The sequence below is a fragment of the Notamacropus eugenii genome, chromosome 1 (genome assembly GCF_028372415.1).
Source record: "Notamacropus eugenii isolate mMacEug1 chromosome 1, mMacEug1.pri_v2, whole genome shotgun sequence".
NCBI classification, from domain to species: Eukaryota; Metazoa; Chordata; class Mammalia; order Diprotodontia; family Macropodidae; genus Notamacropus; species Notamacropus eugenii.
Window position 1 is genome coordinate 567,930,669 of NC_092872.1, and position 19,393 is coordinate 567,950,061.

General features: G+C 36.3%; 1 protein-coding gene across 1 annotated transcript in view; it reads left to right on the forward strand.

Annotated features, from left to right (window-relative positions):
* MYOM2 (myomesin 2) overlaps positions 1-18,710 on the forward strand; it is a 161,063-nt gene extending 142,353 nt beyond the window's left edge. The window contains exons 33-37 of the mRNA XM_072634369.1: positions 13,703-13,866; positions 14,845-14,881; positions 15,928-15,950; positions 16,091-16,146; positions 16,829-18,710. Coding sequence (XP_072490470.1) covers positions 13,703-13,866; positions 14,845-14,881; positions 15,928-15,950; positions 16,091-16,146; positions 16,829-17,143 — 595 coding nt within the window. The 3' untranslated portion in view covers positions 17,144-18,710. The remainder of the gene's footprint in view (positions 1-13,702; positions 13,867-14,844; positions 14,882-15,927; positions 15,951-16,090; positions 16,147-16,828) is intronic.
* Positions 18,711-19,393: the final 683 nt, after the last annotated feature.

Genomic DNA, 19,393 nt, shown 5'->3' on the forward strand with positions numbered 1-19,393 from the left:
AATGCCAACACTACTGAGAAGACTCAGCCAATATTTACACTTTGGTGTGAGTATTTTATCCTGTGGTCAGGAGAGAGGGGGGAGCGAACATTGGGCATCGAGTAGGAGCACTGCAGCAGAAAGGAAGGGTATAAGAATGCTTAAAGTACTAAAGATAAATTCTACTGATTTAAAATTTGCCAGTCACAAGTTCTGCTTCTTAAAGATTAATCAGGGGTCTATTAGCAAGTTAATGGCAAAATAAAGGTTAAAAAATATGCATTGTATTTTCAGTCTCCCATTTTGCCAAGGATTGATTAATTCCAAAAAGCATACATGACATTTGATCTAAAATATCTACCATCACCCCCACCCAAAGTAAACAGCAAATAAAATTATACCTGCCTATAGAAGATTCTCCTTTCTCTTTCTGTATTTCATATCATTGGCTCTACAGTCATTCAGAAAACTGTGGGGAAGAATGTTTTATTAAAATTACAGAATGCTGTTTCATTTTGGGAATGAACACCTGGGTATCCTTTGGTCTAACTTGCTATCAATTGTTTTATATATCAAGTCTATTCATACCACTGATTTCATAGATTAGATTCATGCCTCTACCATGTTCTTGTCAGGCTTATGGATTAAGTCCATAGTTCCCCCAAATCCTTGCCATCTTGGTATCCCAAAGAAATATAGTCCAGTGCTAGACTAAAGGGAAACCTGTTTACCCATGTATTGTAATTTTGATAATTTCCTTACTCCAGAATACATGCCATTTTGAGTGGTGTCATGTAAATGTGAGCATAGTATGCAGGATTACAAATGGAGAGATAATTTACTTTTCTGTGACTCAGTTGTGCTATACGTGTGATAGTATACTTGAAACCCATATGTGTGATAGTATACTTGAAAAATTCAAAAAAAAATGATATATTGGAAGCTCCCTGTAATGCTACTATATTTACCCTTGATAGAGCCCTTCCTAAGGGTTACCTAGTGAAATATTACAAACTTTCACTCTCAACATGTGTTAATCTTATAGAATTGATGGACTCTTTTCTGCAACTAAGTTCAAATATACTTCCATGAAATAATGGTTTAAGATATTAAGGAAAGAAAAACAGCTGGGCAAAAATATATTCTTTCCTAAATCAAACATGAGATAATATTCTGCTCTATAGTTATTTATGCTAAGGAATGGAGAAGTCAATAAACCTCTAACAATACATGAGTCCAATTTATCCTATTAAGGAAGAAATATACATTTTGCTCAATTCATGAGGTTGCATAATTCACTTTAGTACTTTTCTTTAGTGCTTAGTATATGCAGAGCTCTATGCTTAACACTGGGACTTCAACGGTAAAATGGTAACAACAACAACAAGAAAATATAGTTCTTGATTGCAGAGTTTACAGTCTAATAAGGGAGGATATAACATAAACAAAAAGATGACAAAATGGAGAATGTGAAAATACTGAAAGGGATTTGGCCAAAGGTCCATGGAAAAATTTGAAGAGGAGTAGATGATTTATCTAGGGGTGATCAGGGAATACTTAACAGAGGAGATTGATATTGAAGGAAAAGAAGGATTTTAATAGGTAGAGTCTTGGAAAAAGCAAGTTTCATCCATGGAAGAAAGCCTTCATGAAAGTACAGAGACAGGAGATGTCACGATGAGATCAGGGGATAGCAAGCTGTTCAACTGATCTGGAATTTAGGACATGAGTTTTTTGGGGGAGAGGTTGTGTGTATAAATCTAGAAAGATATATTGAATATATATGTGAAAGGCTTTAAATATCAAGAGAAGGAGTTTATACAGGGTGTGCCAAAAGTCCTAGTGGATTTTAATCTCTAATAACTTCAGAAGTATACATGCTACTCTTCAAAAAAATTAAAAGTTTAATTGCTTACTTTAAAATATTGATGCATTAACCACCATCTTGTGCTATACATTGCTCTAGTTGATTATCAAAGTTTGTAAAAAAAAACCCAACAAGGTGGCTCAGTGGATAGAGCACTGAACTTGAAATCAGGAAGATTCATCTTCATTAAGTTCAAATCTAGCCTCAGACACGTATTAACTATATTATCTCCAAAGTCTGTTATGACTTCAAATCTATGATCCCAAATGCCTATGATGTGGCAATTAAGATGGTATAGGAACCTTTGTGAGAACAATTTCAATCAAATGGTTGAACATAAAGAGAGACAGAAAGAGAGAGAAGCAGATAGAGACAGATATAGAGAGAGACGACAGAGACAAAAAAAGATATACAAAGAACAGAGACAGAAGGAAGATAAAAGAGAAGAAAGAAAAGAGAAATAGAAAAATAGGAAGGAAGAGATAGTGGAAGGAAGGATAAAAGAAAAAAAGAAAGAGAAAAAGAGGAAAGAATACAGGGATGGTTGAAAATAGAGGTATTTGAGGTATATAGGATAAGGTATGGGAAGTTTGTGACTTGTTCTTTAGTCATTTTTCAGTCATGTCTGATTCTTCATGACACCATTTGGGGTTTTCTTGACAAAGAAACTGGAGTGGTTTGCCATTTCCTTCTCCAGTTCATTTTATCAATGAGGAAACTGAGGCAAGCAAGGCTAAATGACTTGCCCAGGGGCAAGTGTCTGAGTCCAGATCTGAACTCGTCTTCCTGACTCCAAGCCCTGAGCTCTATCCACTGCACTACCTATATATCTCATGGGGAGTTTGTGATGGATGATTTCAATTGCCTCAGGAAAGAAGTCCATGTCATCCTAAAAGAAAGGGTGAGGTGTGAAGAGGGCTTGAGGGGAGAAGAGAAGGTTAGGAATAGTTAATGGAGTGTGATAGAAATCAGATGATGAAAAAAGCTGTAGTGCCTCAGAGCCCCCTGGACTTTAGATAACACAATAGCTGTATACCTTGTCAGTAATGGAGACAGTAGAATCAGTCATACAACGTTGTCCTTTGGAGCAGAGAAAGTGAATGATGGGAGTCATACATCACTGAAAATAAACAGAGCAGGTATAGTGGAAAGATAAGGGAGTCAACAATTCTAGTGGGTAAGGTGGTGTATTATGGGGCTAACCAAATAATATCATGCATATAAAAATCATTTGAGGTAATACATTTCACCTTTATTCCTCTTTTCACTCCAATGGTAGACCCTGGAGGCCACAAATGGTGGGGATTATCACCAATACGTGGCAAGGATGAGGAGGCTAAACACAAGGGAGCCCTGGGAGGTCTCAGATTCCAGTCCTTAGCTCAGTTCTTCTCCAATGACAATTTTATACTGACAATTACAGTAAAAATAATCCTTTGTAGGCTCAGATGGCAGTAGTCCTCCACAGTTGTTTACAAAGTCAGTATACACCATTCATATCCAAGACAAGAAACCTATCTCATGAGGGGCAAGAAGTATGCTTCTTTTGTAGGTCAGTCTATAGATAATTTTACATTGCCATTACTGTGCACAAATTATACTAGACACTGTTAAACATTGGTTGGTTGTCCTTTGTTCTCGAAGAGGACCAAGACATCACCATGATAAAATGAAGTTCCGATGTGTACAACTGTGACTGATCAGACCAATATGAGCTCAGAATGCTCTACCACAGGTTGGGCACAGATAGTCCGTACGAGCATTTTGGGTGGTTACTCCAAATTTGCGCATCCTAAGTTTCCTTTATAGTGTTTCAATTCTACTTTGCTCATAGAGCACAGCACCTTTTCTGATGTGGACACGATCCTTTGCCAATGTCTCCCAGGTTATACAGTCAAATCCAAAGTTCTTGAGAGTGTCCTTGTATTGCTTCTTCTAACCATCATACGATCGCTTGCCCCATGCAAGTTCTCCATAAAATAGTCTTTTTGGCAAGTGTACATTTTGCATTTGAACAATGTGCCAGCCCATCAGAGTTGCATTTTCTGAAGCATAGTTTGAATGCTTGGTGGTTTAGTTCGAGCAAGGACCTCAGGGTCTGGTACCTTATCCTGGCAGGTGATCTTCAGAATCTTCCTAAGTCAGTTCAAATGGAAACGATTCAGTTTCCTGGCATGGTACTGGTACACTGACCCTGTTTCACAGGCATACAACAGTGAGGTCGACACAGTGGCTCTGTAGACCTTCAGTTTGGTAGTCAGTCTAATACCTCTTCTCTCCCAAACCTTTCTTTGGAGCCTCCCAAACACTGAGCTAGCTCTGGCAATGCATGCGTCAACCTCATTGTCAGTGTGTACATCCAAGTACACTACCAAGGTAAATAAACTTATCCACAGCATTCACAACGTCTCCATTTGTTGTAATCAATGGTGTGGTGGTGGCTGATGGAGCACTTGCGTTTTCTTGGTATTATTAGGACAAAATTAGCACAGACAGCTGAGAATTGATCCATACTTTGTTTCATCTCAGCTTCAGAGGGTGCATTGAGTGCACAATCATCTGTCAACAGAAAATCATGTACCAACACTCCCTCCACTTTGGTCTTGGCTTGTAGCCTTTTCAAATTGAAGAACATTGTTGAATATTAGAAGAGTTATGAAATGAGGTTAATATTTCTTAATGATTTTACCATTTAGTAATTCCTATGCTGGAATATCTAACTAACTATGTGACATAATATAGAATAAACATGAAATGAGAGGTAGACACAGCAAATCCTGTGGGAAAGATTTGTTCAGTTATACCATCTGCTGTGTAGGCTGAGAGGACAAATCAAGTTGGGGATTCACAGAGTTACTCAGGAAAGCCTGGGAGGATATCCTAGGGTATTCAGTTATGCACAGGGCCTTGCTCACCCACAAGGGCTCTTTCTTTCAAAGGGAAGAATCAGTATTTTCTTTTAGAGAGAGAGAGAGAGAGAGAGAGAGAGAGAGGGAGGGAGAGAGACAGAACTGTCTGAAGATCGTAGATCTATCTGTAGAGGTTGAAACCTGTAAAAAGATATAAGATTTACAAACACTGAATTGTATATACAGCCAAGTGATGTATTGAGTCCAATTTAGTGTATCCATATAGAATGAATTCACAAGTTTCACGATTCCTTTCCTCATCCAATACCAACTACTAGTACTTACCTTCAGAAATTATCTCGCATTTAGTTTTTTGTGCTTGTGTTTATACATATACACAAAGCATATATACATACACATACATGAACATATACATATGTGTGTATATACATACAGAGACACACACACACATCCACACACATATATAGCACAGTGACTAGAACAGAATAGGTATTTAATAAGTGCCTGTAGAATAATGGAATGGGATGGACTAGAATGGAATGTTTTCCCCAATAGAATGTAAATTCCTTGAGAGCAGAAACCTTTTCATTTCTATCTTCATATCCCTAGCACCTATAACTGTCAGTGCTAGACATAGAGTAGGCAATTAAAAGTTTTTGATGAAATAAAAATTCAATCTATTGTGTTTACAGAACAAATACTGTAATAGCAGTGTGTTTTTATAACAGCAGTGTTGTGTCTCTATGTCTCCCGGATGCCAGGCATTGTGTTTGACTCTAGAGACAAAATTAAAATAGTTACCATACTCACAGAGTTTACAATCTACTTGGGGATGGGCATGAAGCACTCAAAATGCATGCTTATAAGTAAAAGCAAATCTACAAAGTAATACACATGTGAAACCTCCTTTACATAGTGTTGACTTTCATATTAGTAATAGTTAAAAAAACCCAAAACTAACAGCACAGCTACTAATTGTAGATATCTAGGTATTTCTATGCCACTTTACTAAAAGTTTTGTCTCAGATATTTTTGAATGGCTATATTTTTTAAATTAAAAAAAAATTTTGGTCAAATCTTCTCTAGAAGCTGGATGCTTAATACTTTTTGTGATGTTTTTGTAAACATTAAATTTTGTTAATAATATCTTTGGAACATTCCCAAATCCTCAAATCCTTGAATAATTTAAATATGCACATATATGCCTATGTGTTTATTATATATGATGATGTTTATAAATCTGTAAGAGGTGAAAATTTGAGATATTTATGTTCTGTTTTTATTTTTGTTTTAGATGTGTTTTCCATTTGACACAACTTAAGAATTATAATAATATATGTAAATATAAAATAATTGCAGGAAATTAAGGGTACTAACACTGGGAAAGTCCACTAAGCTTTGTTAATATGTTAAAATATTTCTTTGGCATTTAGTGTTTTAGTTTGTTTGTTTGCTTGTTTATTTAAATTGTTAAACTAATTTCATGAAAGAGCAAATTAACAAATAACGTAAGATTCCCTTTACCTCCTCAAAAACAGACTTTTCTTTGTTAGGCTACATGTACACTACTTTAAAAAACCAGGGACACCAGTGAAAAGTAATTATTGAAGGTGCACTGCACAGACACTAGAATGTTTTTCGTTAATGTGCGACATTAAATCAATAGAGCATGATGAGAATTTTGTGAAATGCTAACGCAAGCAAGGACAATTGTTCTTTAGTTTAAAATGCTGAGTAATACGTCAAGAAATGTTGAAAATGCCACTTTAAGACTTGGATTGGAACCTTATTCTGAATGAGTTAGAAGGGAACAATGAGGAAACTCAGCAAAAAATGTGCTTCTGAAGAAAGATTTTGTTATCTTGCTCAAAGGTGAAATTAATATATCATCCAGAAATGGCTAAACCTCAGAATTGCTCATCTGTTATTGACAATCCAGAGTTTAGTGTAGAATTGGTCACTAAAAAAGAGCATGAGTATTTTGCTGAGACCTCATGGAAGAAAATGAAAAAATAGTTATTTGCATGAGTAAAGAATATGGAGACTGTAACTAACAGGACTTTCACTTTGACTATGTGTGCATCAGACCTATAATATCAATTGACATTTTGATTAGCTATGATGAAAACGTACAATGTCCTGCTGAATATGACTTCAGTCATTGGTTCTCTAGTTTTGTTTTCCCTGGAGGATTATTAAAGGGGTAGGTGCTCTGATAATTTATGAGTTGAGGTGAGGTGGAAGCTGTCAGCTACCCATGGGGAGAATGGGAGGCAGCAATTTCCCCCATAATTCTCCTCCTTAGATCTTCTTGGCATCTTAGCAATCAATTAGTTAACCGGTATTTATTAAACATTTATACTATATGTCAAACACTGTGCTAAAAATTGGAGACACAAAGAAAGGCCCCACAGATTCTATACTCAGAGAACCTGCAATATAATAGGGGAGAAAATATGCAAATGACTACATACGATTAAGATGTCAACATACATATATGATACTATCTAGATTGATATCAATCTAGACATAGATGTAGATAGATATAGATATAGTTATGGTAAATTGGAAATAATCTCAGAGTGAAGATACTAGAAGTGAGGGGATAGGAGTGGGAAAAGTCTCATGTAGAAGGTAGATTTTGAGCTCAGTATTGAAGGAAGCCAGAGAAGCCAGAAGGCAGAAGTGAGGAGGGAGAATATTCCAGGCATGAGGGACAGCCAGTGGAAAGGCATGTCGTCTAGAGATGGAGTGTAGTTCCTCATGTAAGAGAAACATTAAGATCAGTGTTGCTGGATGGTAGAGTAATAGAAAGGTATGAAGTGGAAGGAAATTGAAAAGGCAGGAAGGTAATGGGTTGGAAGGAAAATAGTAAGGCTGGAACTGCATCTGTGGCTTTACTTCCTTGTCCTTTGTTATTGGAAATGCTGTTTTGACACTAGGAGAAGGACTCAGTTGTTGCTATCAGTCTGCAATTGACATATCAGTTGATATCTACTGGTTAATCTCTCCCAAGGCATTGACTTGTCAGAAAGTCTTCTGCTATGGTGGGATCTCATATCAAGTATTACTTCTTGGTGTTATATTTAGTAAGGATACATAAACTATCACAGAAGGGCAACCAGTATGTTAATAAGCACATAAAATTATAGATTTCCAGTTGGAAGGGACCATTCTGTCCATACCTCTCATTTTACAGACAAAGGCACTGAAGATGAAAGAGATCTGACATGCTTAGGATCACACAGACCGTAAGAATATGAGACAGGATTCAAACTCAGGTCTTTCTGACTTTGCCTTGTGCTCTGTCAATTCTATCGTATTTGTCTCTGGAAGAAGGACTTCAGACTCACATCATATGAGAACTGATTAAAGCAAATGGGATGATTAGTCTCTAGGAGAAAAGATGGTGGAGGACATCATAGCTGTCTTTAAGTATTTGAAGGCTTGAGGAATTAGAAGTTTTCTGCTTGACCCCAGAGCACACTACCCAGAGACGCAGGTAGAAAGTGCAAAGAAGCAAAGTTAAAACTTCAGTCAAGAAAAGCTAAACAAAAAGTTCGCTTCCTAAAAATTAGAGAAATTCTCAAGTGAAATGGGCTATCCCAGGAGGTAGTAATTTTCCCTTCACTTGACGTCTTTAAGCAGTGGCTGGTTGATTACTTTTTGGCTACTGTACTCTTAGCACTAGTGGAAATTGCGAAGACCAGCTACTGTTTGGGTATATGGCCGGCAGATAAGATTCTTGTTTGTATATGGGTTTGACTATGATCTCTTGAGGGCTCTTCCAATTCCAAGATTCTGTGAATGATATGGCAAAAATCAGTCACATTTTTGAGGACTTCTGTGACAGCAGCATCTTGAGCTATCTTGTTCAAAAACATTTGTGAAATCATCCCCTTTGACCTCTCTTCTTTATGTTTCCCTAAAAGAAAGAATGTGTTTTATTTCATTCCCTGAAGTCACTATTTTTTGTTTTCACTTCAGTTTCTCTATATCCCTCTTAAGGCATGGAAACAAACATTAGATATTGTCCTTGCAAAGGCTTGACTATCTCTGAGACCAGCCAAATGACCCATTCCAAGCTCTTTAGGATCATGTGCCTATTAACAGCAACACCCTTTTAAATCATATTTGACTTGGAGTAAGTTTCCTAGCACTCCCAGATTTGTTTCTACTCTGTGTGTGCTGGATCAGACATTTCCATCCTGTATCTGAGGATAGTTACACAGCTTTTGGATTTGGGTACTTGAGCGTAGTAAATTTCACCCTGTTTTCAACAGATGATATTTTTAACTTGGCAGGCAAAAATCAAAGAAATTGGGCCTGTTTATACTTAGTGTGGTACAGTGGGAAAGAATAGTAAGGTCAGAATGGATTCAAATTTACATGATATTGGGGAAGTTACTTTAATTCTCTGAACCTTTTCTATGGATACACAAGATAGATAACAGTGTTGCTTTCACCTAACCAAGCATGCACTACAACCAGTAGCGATAGCCTAAAGGTAATTTGGAGATGTATTCATCACAGAAAGAACTTTTGATGATAAGCAAATCATTTCTTTTTTTTTTTTCCGGTCAAATCATTGGTTGGAATGAACCTCTGAGGCCAATTAAGTGGCCTGGTAGACCTGATACATATTTGACTTTTGAGACTAGCTATGTAACCCTAAGCAAGTCACTTAATCTTTGTCTGCCTCAGTTTCTTCATCTGTAGAACGAGAATACTAATATCACCTACCTACCAGTGTTGTAGGATCAAATAGACACTTTCTAAAGTGCTCAGAAAACTTGAAATGCTATAAATAGGAGTGCTTTTTTATTCTTATGTAAATATAAACTCTATTTTTACTATAATTTTATTAGTCTCATCAGGTGACATCATATCTATATTTATTCCAAATCAGTAATGTTTTGTTACATTAATGAATATCCATTAAGAGCAACATCTCCTTTGTAAGAAACACAAATGCACAGAAAAAAATAATTTTTCAATACTTGCAATTTACTAATTCTGTGAGTAGAAGAGATGCTGTTGTGATAGGATACATGTTAAATTGAACACAAGTGTCTCAAAGAATTGACTTGTCAGCTCTTCCAGTAGCATTTGTTAGGTGAATTTGAGGGTCAAATGAGTTTCACCTTTCAAACAAAGCTATATTAGATATGACCGATAAAATAAAAACTCTATTAACTTTTCCCCTATGATTCTGAATACATCAGCTTAAACTTTCAAAGCATTTTTCCCACCCTTATCCATCCCCTAGTGAGGAAGTTCTAGAATATTAGACACACACACAAAAGAATAGCTGTATGAACTTAAAAAAAATCTGTAAATGATGATAGCAGAACATGTTTGGGGATATAGATTGGCCCTGGGACTACGATCTATTCTAAGTAAATGAGATAAGCAAGAGAACGTTACATCCTGAGAACCTCTCAGAATGAGGCAATGAAATAAAACAGACCAAAGTAATTGGTTCTTCCTTTAAATGAAGCTCTGACCAGCTTTACCTTGAACACAGGGAGTTTAGGGAATCCATGTATTTCATACTGTCACTGTCTCAGTATGTAGAATAGGATGCAAATCCCCAGGCATGATTGAAAATCATCTCCTTCTCCAGCAGAGCAGGGACCACATTACAACTCCCAGAGCAATATCCAGGCATTGCACAGAAGGGAATCGAATATTATTTCCATCACACTATCTAGTTAGTTTGGGTAGGCAGAACTGAGATCCTTATGAATTTTGGGCAGCTAACATTGAAATCCTTGCCTCATCAAAATACTTGTGCCTCCTTTGGAAGCAGAATTAGCTATACCATTTACATCTATATGTCTCTCTCTATATGCATACACATCAATGTATGCATACATACATATGTGTACCCACACGTATGTATGTATGTGTGTCTATTCTCTTTGAACCAGAAGTTGCAGTTTACCTTGATACCATTAGTTTAGACAAAGTTGTGGGAGCAAAGGAAGCCCAAAATTATTAATGTCATAAATAGAAAACCTCTTGCAGTATTCTGGCACAGAGGGCAAAAACACTTGTTGCACTTCTCCTTTAGGGAACAAATGATAGTTTATCACATAAACTCTTTTCAATAACTCGTATCTGTCCTGAACTGCAATTAAATTCTTGATAAGCCCAATAAAATTTCCAAGTGTAAACAAGTAGAGGATGTAAATTTTCTTACCAAATCATAAATTTATTTTGTGTGGGTCTATGTCTAACACTGTATGCATCCTAGCATCTTCTGCCAAATTGGGATCAATTGGCAAAGCAGATGCATGTAGCATTCTGTTTGTGAGATTCAATCCCTGGGATGTCCTGAAAACTCTGAATAGAAAAATGTGTTATGACATCTGATTTTCTCTTTGTATATGAGACAAATAGCTTATCCTAGGGATATCCCACATACTTTTAGAATGAGGTGAATATTCCCTCACCTCACATCATCTCCTTGTGATGTTCTCAATCCATCAAGTGACCCCTGAATGTAAGAGCCATGTTGTTCAGTCATTGTCGTTTCTGTCTCTTTGGTACCCCATGGACTATAACATACTAATACTCTCCATGGGGTTTTCTTGGAAAAGATGCTAGAGTAGTTTGCCATTTCTTTCTTCAATGGATTAAGGCGAAAAGAGGTTAAGTGCCTTACCTAGGGTCACACAGCCAGTAAGCATCTAAGGGTGGATTTGAATTCTAGTCTTCTTAACTCCAGGCCCAGTGCTTTATGCACTGAGCCGCCTGGTTGCCTCATGTAAGAGTCACAGCTCTTTTCATATCTCACCTTGAACCCCGCCTTCTTTGTGAGGCCATCTCTGACCTCCAAAATCATCACTTCCTGGAAACAGGGAATTGCTTTGTATTTATTTTGCATACATTTTATACTTAGTTATTTGTATACATGTTGTTTTCCCAGAGTAGGAAGTTCAAACTAATTTATTTTTGTCTCTGTATAACGAGTGCCCAGCACAGATCTTGATGTAATGGATTCTTAATGAATGCTTGTTGAATTCATGGGGTCATTGTGTTAAAGCTAGTTGAGATGTTAAAGGTCATTGAGTACAAGTTCTCATTTTACAGATGAGGAAACAGTCTCAGAGAGATTAAGTGACTTGTCCAGAGACCTACAGCTAACGTATTTGAAGTGGAATTTGAACCCAGGCCTTCCTGACTGTATCTTGCTAAGCACTATGTACCACCTTATTTCTAATTCCTGATAATTCTTGGCAGAACAAAAGACTATTAATAAATGCTTGCTTGCAGGCTGAATGAATGGTAACTTGGAAAGAAATGTGTCTGGTATATACAGCAGAACTGGGGAACTACAATAATGCTTGTGAATGGAGCCAATACAGTTAAACTGTTCATTAACGCTAGAAAGGAGTGAGACCACAAGTGGTGGTATATTCCATTTCCATTCTTCAATAGAGAATGCTTAGCTAATGAGGAGGCAACTTCACTATCTCCAGCAAGGAAAATACTAGAGTGATCTATTCTATTAGATAATAAATTCCTTAAAACAAGGTTTGGGTCATGTCTGTTTATAGAACAAAGCACAGTGTCTTGCCCTTTAGTAGGAACCTAAATTGTTGCTGTTGTGAATAAATGAATGAGCCTGGTAGGCCTTACACTGAGAATCAAAAACTTACGTTCAAAATCCAGCACTGACATTTACAACCTGTGTGACCCTGTGGAAGCTAACACACCTTACCTGATTCTCAGTTTTCATATCTTTAAAATAGTGACAATACTTACACCCTCTATAGTATTTTCACAAGGAAACACATTGTCAGTCTTAAGGTACTATCTAAATCTCAATATGCTATATAAAGACGGCACATTATTGCTACGATTTCTAGCAAAATGGTGAAATAGACACCTTAACTTGGAAGTCAATGAAGATGTTGTAATATGGACTAGTGTCATGAAATCAAAAAGATCTCAATGATTACTAAAAAATGATTATGAGTCTGTGCTTAATTTCAAAGCCTAACCATGAGAACATTATATAATTCTAAGCCTAAGACCAAATTTTAAATTTTTTGTGGCTCCATACCACTCTGCACACTAAATTCTGTCTATAAAAATATTTCATGCCTTTACTATAACTTTGGCTAAGAGGTCTTCTAATCTTGTTCTCATACCAAAAAACAGAAGGGCCATGCTTCTTTTAAATTCCTCTCTCGTCATTATATCACTCTCCATGGAATGGAGACTATAATATATATATATATTATATATATTTATATATAATATACTATATATATTTAAAATTAAAAAGACAGTAAACCTGCTGCAACTGCCAATAAAACTATATTTAAGAAATATCAGATGTGTTGTACTGGTTTTGCTGACTTAGATGTAAGCTCACAGAAGATAAGCTCTGCAAAATTTTTAGGTCTGTATGTGTATATATATGTATATATATTTACACATCTTTTATATGTACTTTATATATGTATATATAAAATTCATGATGTGTTACTCTCATTACTCAACATATAATAAGCTATCATATAACTTTTACAAAAAAACTACTGGATAAGAAATTTTAAAAAATTCCCAATTTGTTCAAGACAATGAGGATAATGAAACTTTGCCTAATATAGTGAATAGAGGGCTCTCCTTGGTACCTGGAAGATCTATATTTAAGATTTGTCTCTGACTTACACTAATAGCGTGACCCTCAAGAAGTCACTTAAGCTTTTTAGTGCCAGGTAAATCTCTAAGACCAGAAGTTGCTTATCATCATTGATAGAGGTAGTTTCTATTGTAGAAATTCCCTCAACTAATGCAATTAGAGGTCAGACCCTTCTCCCCCAAATAAGGCAAACTATCTGGTTGAATTTGTAATATCTTAGAAGAACTTTCTTTCCTTCTGAAGATATTTTATATGTGATATGATAGAGACCAGTTGTCTATAGTATGGGCACGAAACATGAAGATGTATTTCTATTCATTTCTGAAGAGATGCGAAGATTTCTTCCAGTGACCACACGAGAATTGGGGGTAGTGAAGAGATGGCCTGGATGCAGATCTGTGAGCCTACTGAGAAAGATAAAGGAAAATATACATTTGAGATATTTGATGGCAAAGATAATCATCAAAGGACCCTTGATCTCTCTGGGCAAGGTAAGACATTATAATTACTCAGCATGTTACAATTGCATATTTAGTGGTTTATTTAGGACCAAATGAGGGGCAGAGTTCAATTGGAGTTGAGAGAGGAGTGTTCAGATCTTGCCTCTGATTTGCCTACTGTAGCATCAACACATGAATATCCTGGCACAATTCTGAATCATAAAATACCACAGACTCCACATGGAAGACAGAACCAAAACATTTATTCAGACACCAGAAAGCCAAATTCATCACAGTTACAAAAATTTATGCCCAATAACAATGCAGAGAAAAATGTCAGCCCCAAGCCTTCCCCCTGCTGGGCTTCCCACAAACCAGCTCCATTAGACATATCACAAGCAGGCTCCCTTAAACAAAATCACAAACAAGCTCTTTCACTCACACTAGTCTGCTGCCTGCTTTCTCCTTCAGTTCTGACTGCTTTCTGACCAATTTTCTTTCAGCTCTGTCTTTCCTTGTTCCATGTGACTTAGATTCATGTGACTCAGGCTTCCATTTGACTTAAGCAGGTCACATGGGCCTATTAATGAATGGGAAAGAGCTTTCCATTTAAATTACCATTACACCTACCACCTGTGTGACTACAAGCAAAATTATTTAATTTTCCCAAGCCATACACAAATTTCTTATTCATAAAATGGAAAGAACAATGCCTGTATCACTGGTAATGATGAAGATCAAATGAGATAATGTTTTAAAGGATGTCGAAAACCTTAAAGTACAGTATACTCATATACTCAAATAAATCCGTATATAAATGCAAGCTTTGCTTAAATACTTTGTCAGTCCACCAGGACACCAAAGCACCAATTTGGGATCTTGCACAGATAAAATTAACTTTATGTACCTCTTCTGTTCATTTGTTTTTTGACTAAAAAAGGAAAGTCTACTACTTAAGATTTTAGGTAACTTTGGAGAGAGAATATAACATTGAAACAATTCACTAATAGATGAAATATTTCTTTTCAGCTTTTGATGAAGCATTTGCAGAATTCCAACGACTCAAGTAAGATTTTCATAGTTTATTAATATAGCACAAGATTAGTTCCTGTAGCCCCTGACTCCCATGACACCCCTTATCCCTAGTCAAATTTACTTTCTGTGATGATACCTATGAACTTCTAGGGTTTGAAAGCTTGTAGGATGGAGATAACAATGGAAAAGTACATCAATGATTTATCATATTATAGGAAAGGAATCCTATTAAAGTATAAATGCATTTAAGAACTTAGGGTTATGAAAATTCACATTCAAAATTGGGAATTAAAAAAAAAGTTTGCAGTAGTGGCAAACATTTCCCCAGAGAAGGGAATGGAATGAGAGGAGTGAGGAGTTGCTATATTTTAAGAGGTTCCTCAGGATATAGACTCTAAATCTAAAACAAACAGTGAAAGATTGTGTTTGAATGAGCAGTGTTTTGGAATCAGAGAATTTGTTGAGGTCTTTATGACTGCAAAACAAACAAGACCCTCTGCCTGGTTTTGGGTAGAGGACAGTTTGAAGCTGTATTCTCCTGAAATCTTCAGTGGGATACAGGATAAATAATGACTTTGGTGTCAGAGGACTTAAGGCCTAATTCTGCCACTTACCCACTGTGGGCAAGTCACTTCAACTCCTTGAGCCCTAGTTTCATTATCCATAAAATGGGAATATTAAGACTTACATTATCTAACCACATTAAAGGGTTTCTGTGAGGATCAGCTGAAATAATGCACATAAAGCACTCTGTTAGCTATAAAGAGCTCCACAAATGTAAGTTATTTTGTTAATCAAGCAACTGGTTGAGATTTTCTACTTTTCACTTGGTGGCTTTGACATCAGGTGAACAAAACTTTCAAGGTCCCAAATCCAGGAGGTGCAAGTTATCAGGAAACGGATAATTTATTTTTGTCAATGAGTTGACAAAGTATTATCATAAAAGCCTTAATTCCACCTCTTTTAACCATAATTTCACATTTTCCTCAGTCAAACTTCATAAATAAAAGATTCATTTTCTTTGTCAATATCCTTTTTTGTAAACTTTCTTCTCCTCTCCTCCCCACCAATTTTTAGGGCAGCTGCATTTGCAGAGAAAAGTAAGTACATTTCAAATGACAGCAACGGCTAATTATTAGCACTGACTGGAGATCAATATTTTAACATATGCATGAATTGGTGTTGAATCTTAAGCATTTCTGCTCATGACAATTGGGTAATTGCTCTTTACATCTCCTAGATCGTGGCAAGGTGATTGGTGGGTTGCCAGATGTGGTAACTATAATGGAAGGCAAGGTAAGAATGATAATTTTTGTGCAATCAGAGGGAGTTCATCATTTTGCCATTCCTAACACATGAAAATGACTTAGATACCAAAGGCAATCCACCTTCTCTTCCTTGTTGCTGCGTAACAAGAGTACTTCAAAAGCTGTGGCATGATGACTGCCATTCCTAGGTATATAGGACAACTTAGTGCAAGGTGTTCTGGGGGATTCCATAGACATTCAAAGGAATACCATAATGGAAGAGAAAAAGAGAGGGAAAAAGGGGAAATGGGAAAGGGTAAGAGAAGGAAAGAAGGAAAAGGACAAGGAGGAAGAGGAGGAGAGGGAGGCAGGAAGGGGTAGAGAGAGAGGAGAGAGGAAAGAGAGAGAGAGAGAGAGAGAGAGAGAGAGAGAGAGAGAGAGAGAGAGAGAGAGAGAGAGAATAGGTATTTTGTTTGGGGAAGTTATAAATCACAAATATAGTATGTGGAGTCAATACTCTTTTCAGAGGGAATATTAGCATTGCTATATATACTGTTCCCAGAGCAAGAGGTAAAAAACTAAATGTGGAGGGTGGGAAGGGATGGTGAAGCTCTTACTAATCAGGATAATTTGAATCAAAAGAATTTAGCAAACCAAAGTATGTTTAACTGACGTCCCATTTGACTTATCTTTTTCTGTCTTTTTTCCTTTTCACTCATTCTCTTTAAAAGACTCTGAATTTGACTTGTACTGTATTTGGAAATCCTGACCCAGAAGTTGTCTGGTTCAAGAATGACAAGGACATTGAACTCAGTGAACACTTTGTGGTCAAAGTGGAACAATCAAAGTACGTCAGCTTATCCATCAAAGGGGTGACCTCTGAGGATTCAGGAAAATACAGCATCAACGTTAGGAACAAATATGGTGGAGAAAAAATGGATGTTACTGTGAGTGTGTACAAACATGGTGAAAAGATACCTGAAATTTCTCCTCCCCAGTCAGCTAAACCAAAGCTGATACCAGCATCCTCCTCAGCTCCAGAATAATAAGAGAAACACACCCCTTAAACTGGGGAAATGCTCAAAAGGCAAAATGCTTTATCTAAGTAGCATATAATTAAGCTGTAGTGGAGTGCTGTGTAGATAGAGAAGTGATTTAGAGTTATGCTTTGAAGAGTGTTTCTGTTTGCTTCTGTATACAAACCTAAAATTCTCTCTGTCTATAGGGGAAATCAACCAACTAACAGAAATAATTTAATAGGAAGAAACATGTAACACCTGACACTGAAAGTCATATGAGATGACAATTAACATTTTCATCTTTTTCACTATTGGAAACCAGCATCTGAGAATACCAATAGAATTTTGTGGTTGTGTGGACACCCATAGTCTAAGCTGGTGGTGTTATTGTTAGATAGTCTTGGGTTTTCAGCAGTATGTTCGAAATCATGCCTTTAGAGTCCCTGAAAACACAGGTTACCTGGATATACATTGTTTTTCTTGCTTTGGGCTAATAAAGCTTTAAAAGGCACCTTGTTGTGGGTCTCCCTATTCCAAATCACACTTAACTACTTCTGTTTATTCTCCCTGCTTGTTTAATTATAGCTTATTGTTCAATTTCACAGCTGGTAGCATGCAGACAGTGCACTTACAATCCGGAAGGCAAATGATGGTAAATCACATTTACTGTATAGCACCTACAGACAGTATTTCACCTGTTAGGGAACGGAATCAGGCAACTGAAACTGGCATAGGGAGATATGCAAAAAAAATCATAGTTTTCTAAGAAAGCAACAGATGTTAATGTCATTATAGGTTCTGAAGGTTAAAAAATTGCTATGTTCAATATGAGGTCAGGTGGGTGGATGGAATATTGATCATACTAATTGATCATTCTAACTATCTCTCTAGAAAAGAGGATCTTAACCCAGGGTTCACAGACCACTAAGGAGTCCATGGATAGATTTCAGAGGATATGTGAACTAGGACAAGACAAAAAGTCCATCTTTATTTCAATATAATTGAGTTCCTTTGTAATTTTATGTATTTTATTTTATTAATCTAAAACGTTGGGGATCACTGGACTGCCAAAAGGGTGTTTGAAAGAAAACTCAAATCTAGAAATATCTGATCACATAGTACTAACTAGACACCATTCTAAGTGTCAGGGATTCAGAGAAAGCCATAAGATACTCTTTACTCTCAAGGATCTCACAGTGTAATGGAAAAAAGGTCAAGAACCCCTATGACCTTTCTTGGCAAACAAAATAACAGCTATATTCTTTTTTTACCCCAAATGACATTTAAGTTAGTGAAAAATTTGTCAAGAGAATATATCAGTTCATTTGAAATGACCACCATTGAATGGCTATTAAAGGAATCCATTCTCCATAACTTCTTCAGAGAATTTTGAAAAAAAGTATGTGTGAAATCTTCCTTAAATCATTTTTTTGCTCTTTCAGGAGAGACTGTCCTTTGAGATACAAAACCGCCTTGTATTTAAATAGAAATTTCACAGTAAACCTGTTATTTTAAAAACACCAATTATACCAATGACTGGGAATATTCCATGCAGCTGTAACTTTAAATGCAATAAAAATTCTATAGATAATCATATTCGTCCCAATTCCTTGAAGTAATATTTAACAACAAGAAGGTCTAAATCTGTTTCTCATTCCCCAAGCAACTGAGCAGGGCTCCATTGTAGGTAAAGTGAGGATTAGGAGAAATCTCATATTCTTCCCTTCTTCAATGCAAAGGTTGAATTTAGCTGAGCTTATCACTGCTACATGGGTTAGCAATTTTCCTAGGTCTCCTTCAACGTAGCATCCAAGGTTAGACTTTTTTTTTGAGTCAAATTTATTCTAGTTGCCCATTTGAGTTAAATAAACTTCTTTTCATTAAAGTAATGTATCCAGGAATATCAGGTTTGAGTAGAAATTCAGTCCACAAGGCTATGACTGAAAAGTGTATGAGATTGTAGAATGGTCAATATCCCTGTAGACAGGAATTTTGGGGGAAACTACTTTTTTCCCTTGTAGAAAGTGTTCACTGGCATCAATATACCAGCAGCAGTGATCTGGGGCCATGAAAGCCCTTTGGATAGTGATCTGTTTCTTTTATAATTGTAAATATTTGTCATTTTAAATGAACCTGGAATGAAAAAGAATCTATAGATATTCAGGAGCTGTTATTTAATAGAAGTATTCCTACTAGATTTCTTTAAATGCAAAGTATTTAAATAATTTAAAATTTAACTATTGATAAAATTTTAACTATAATTACAATGAAAAATAT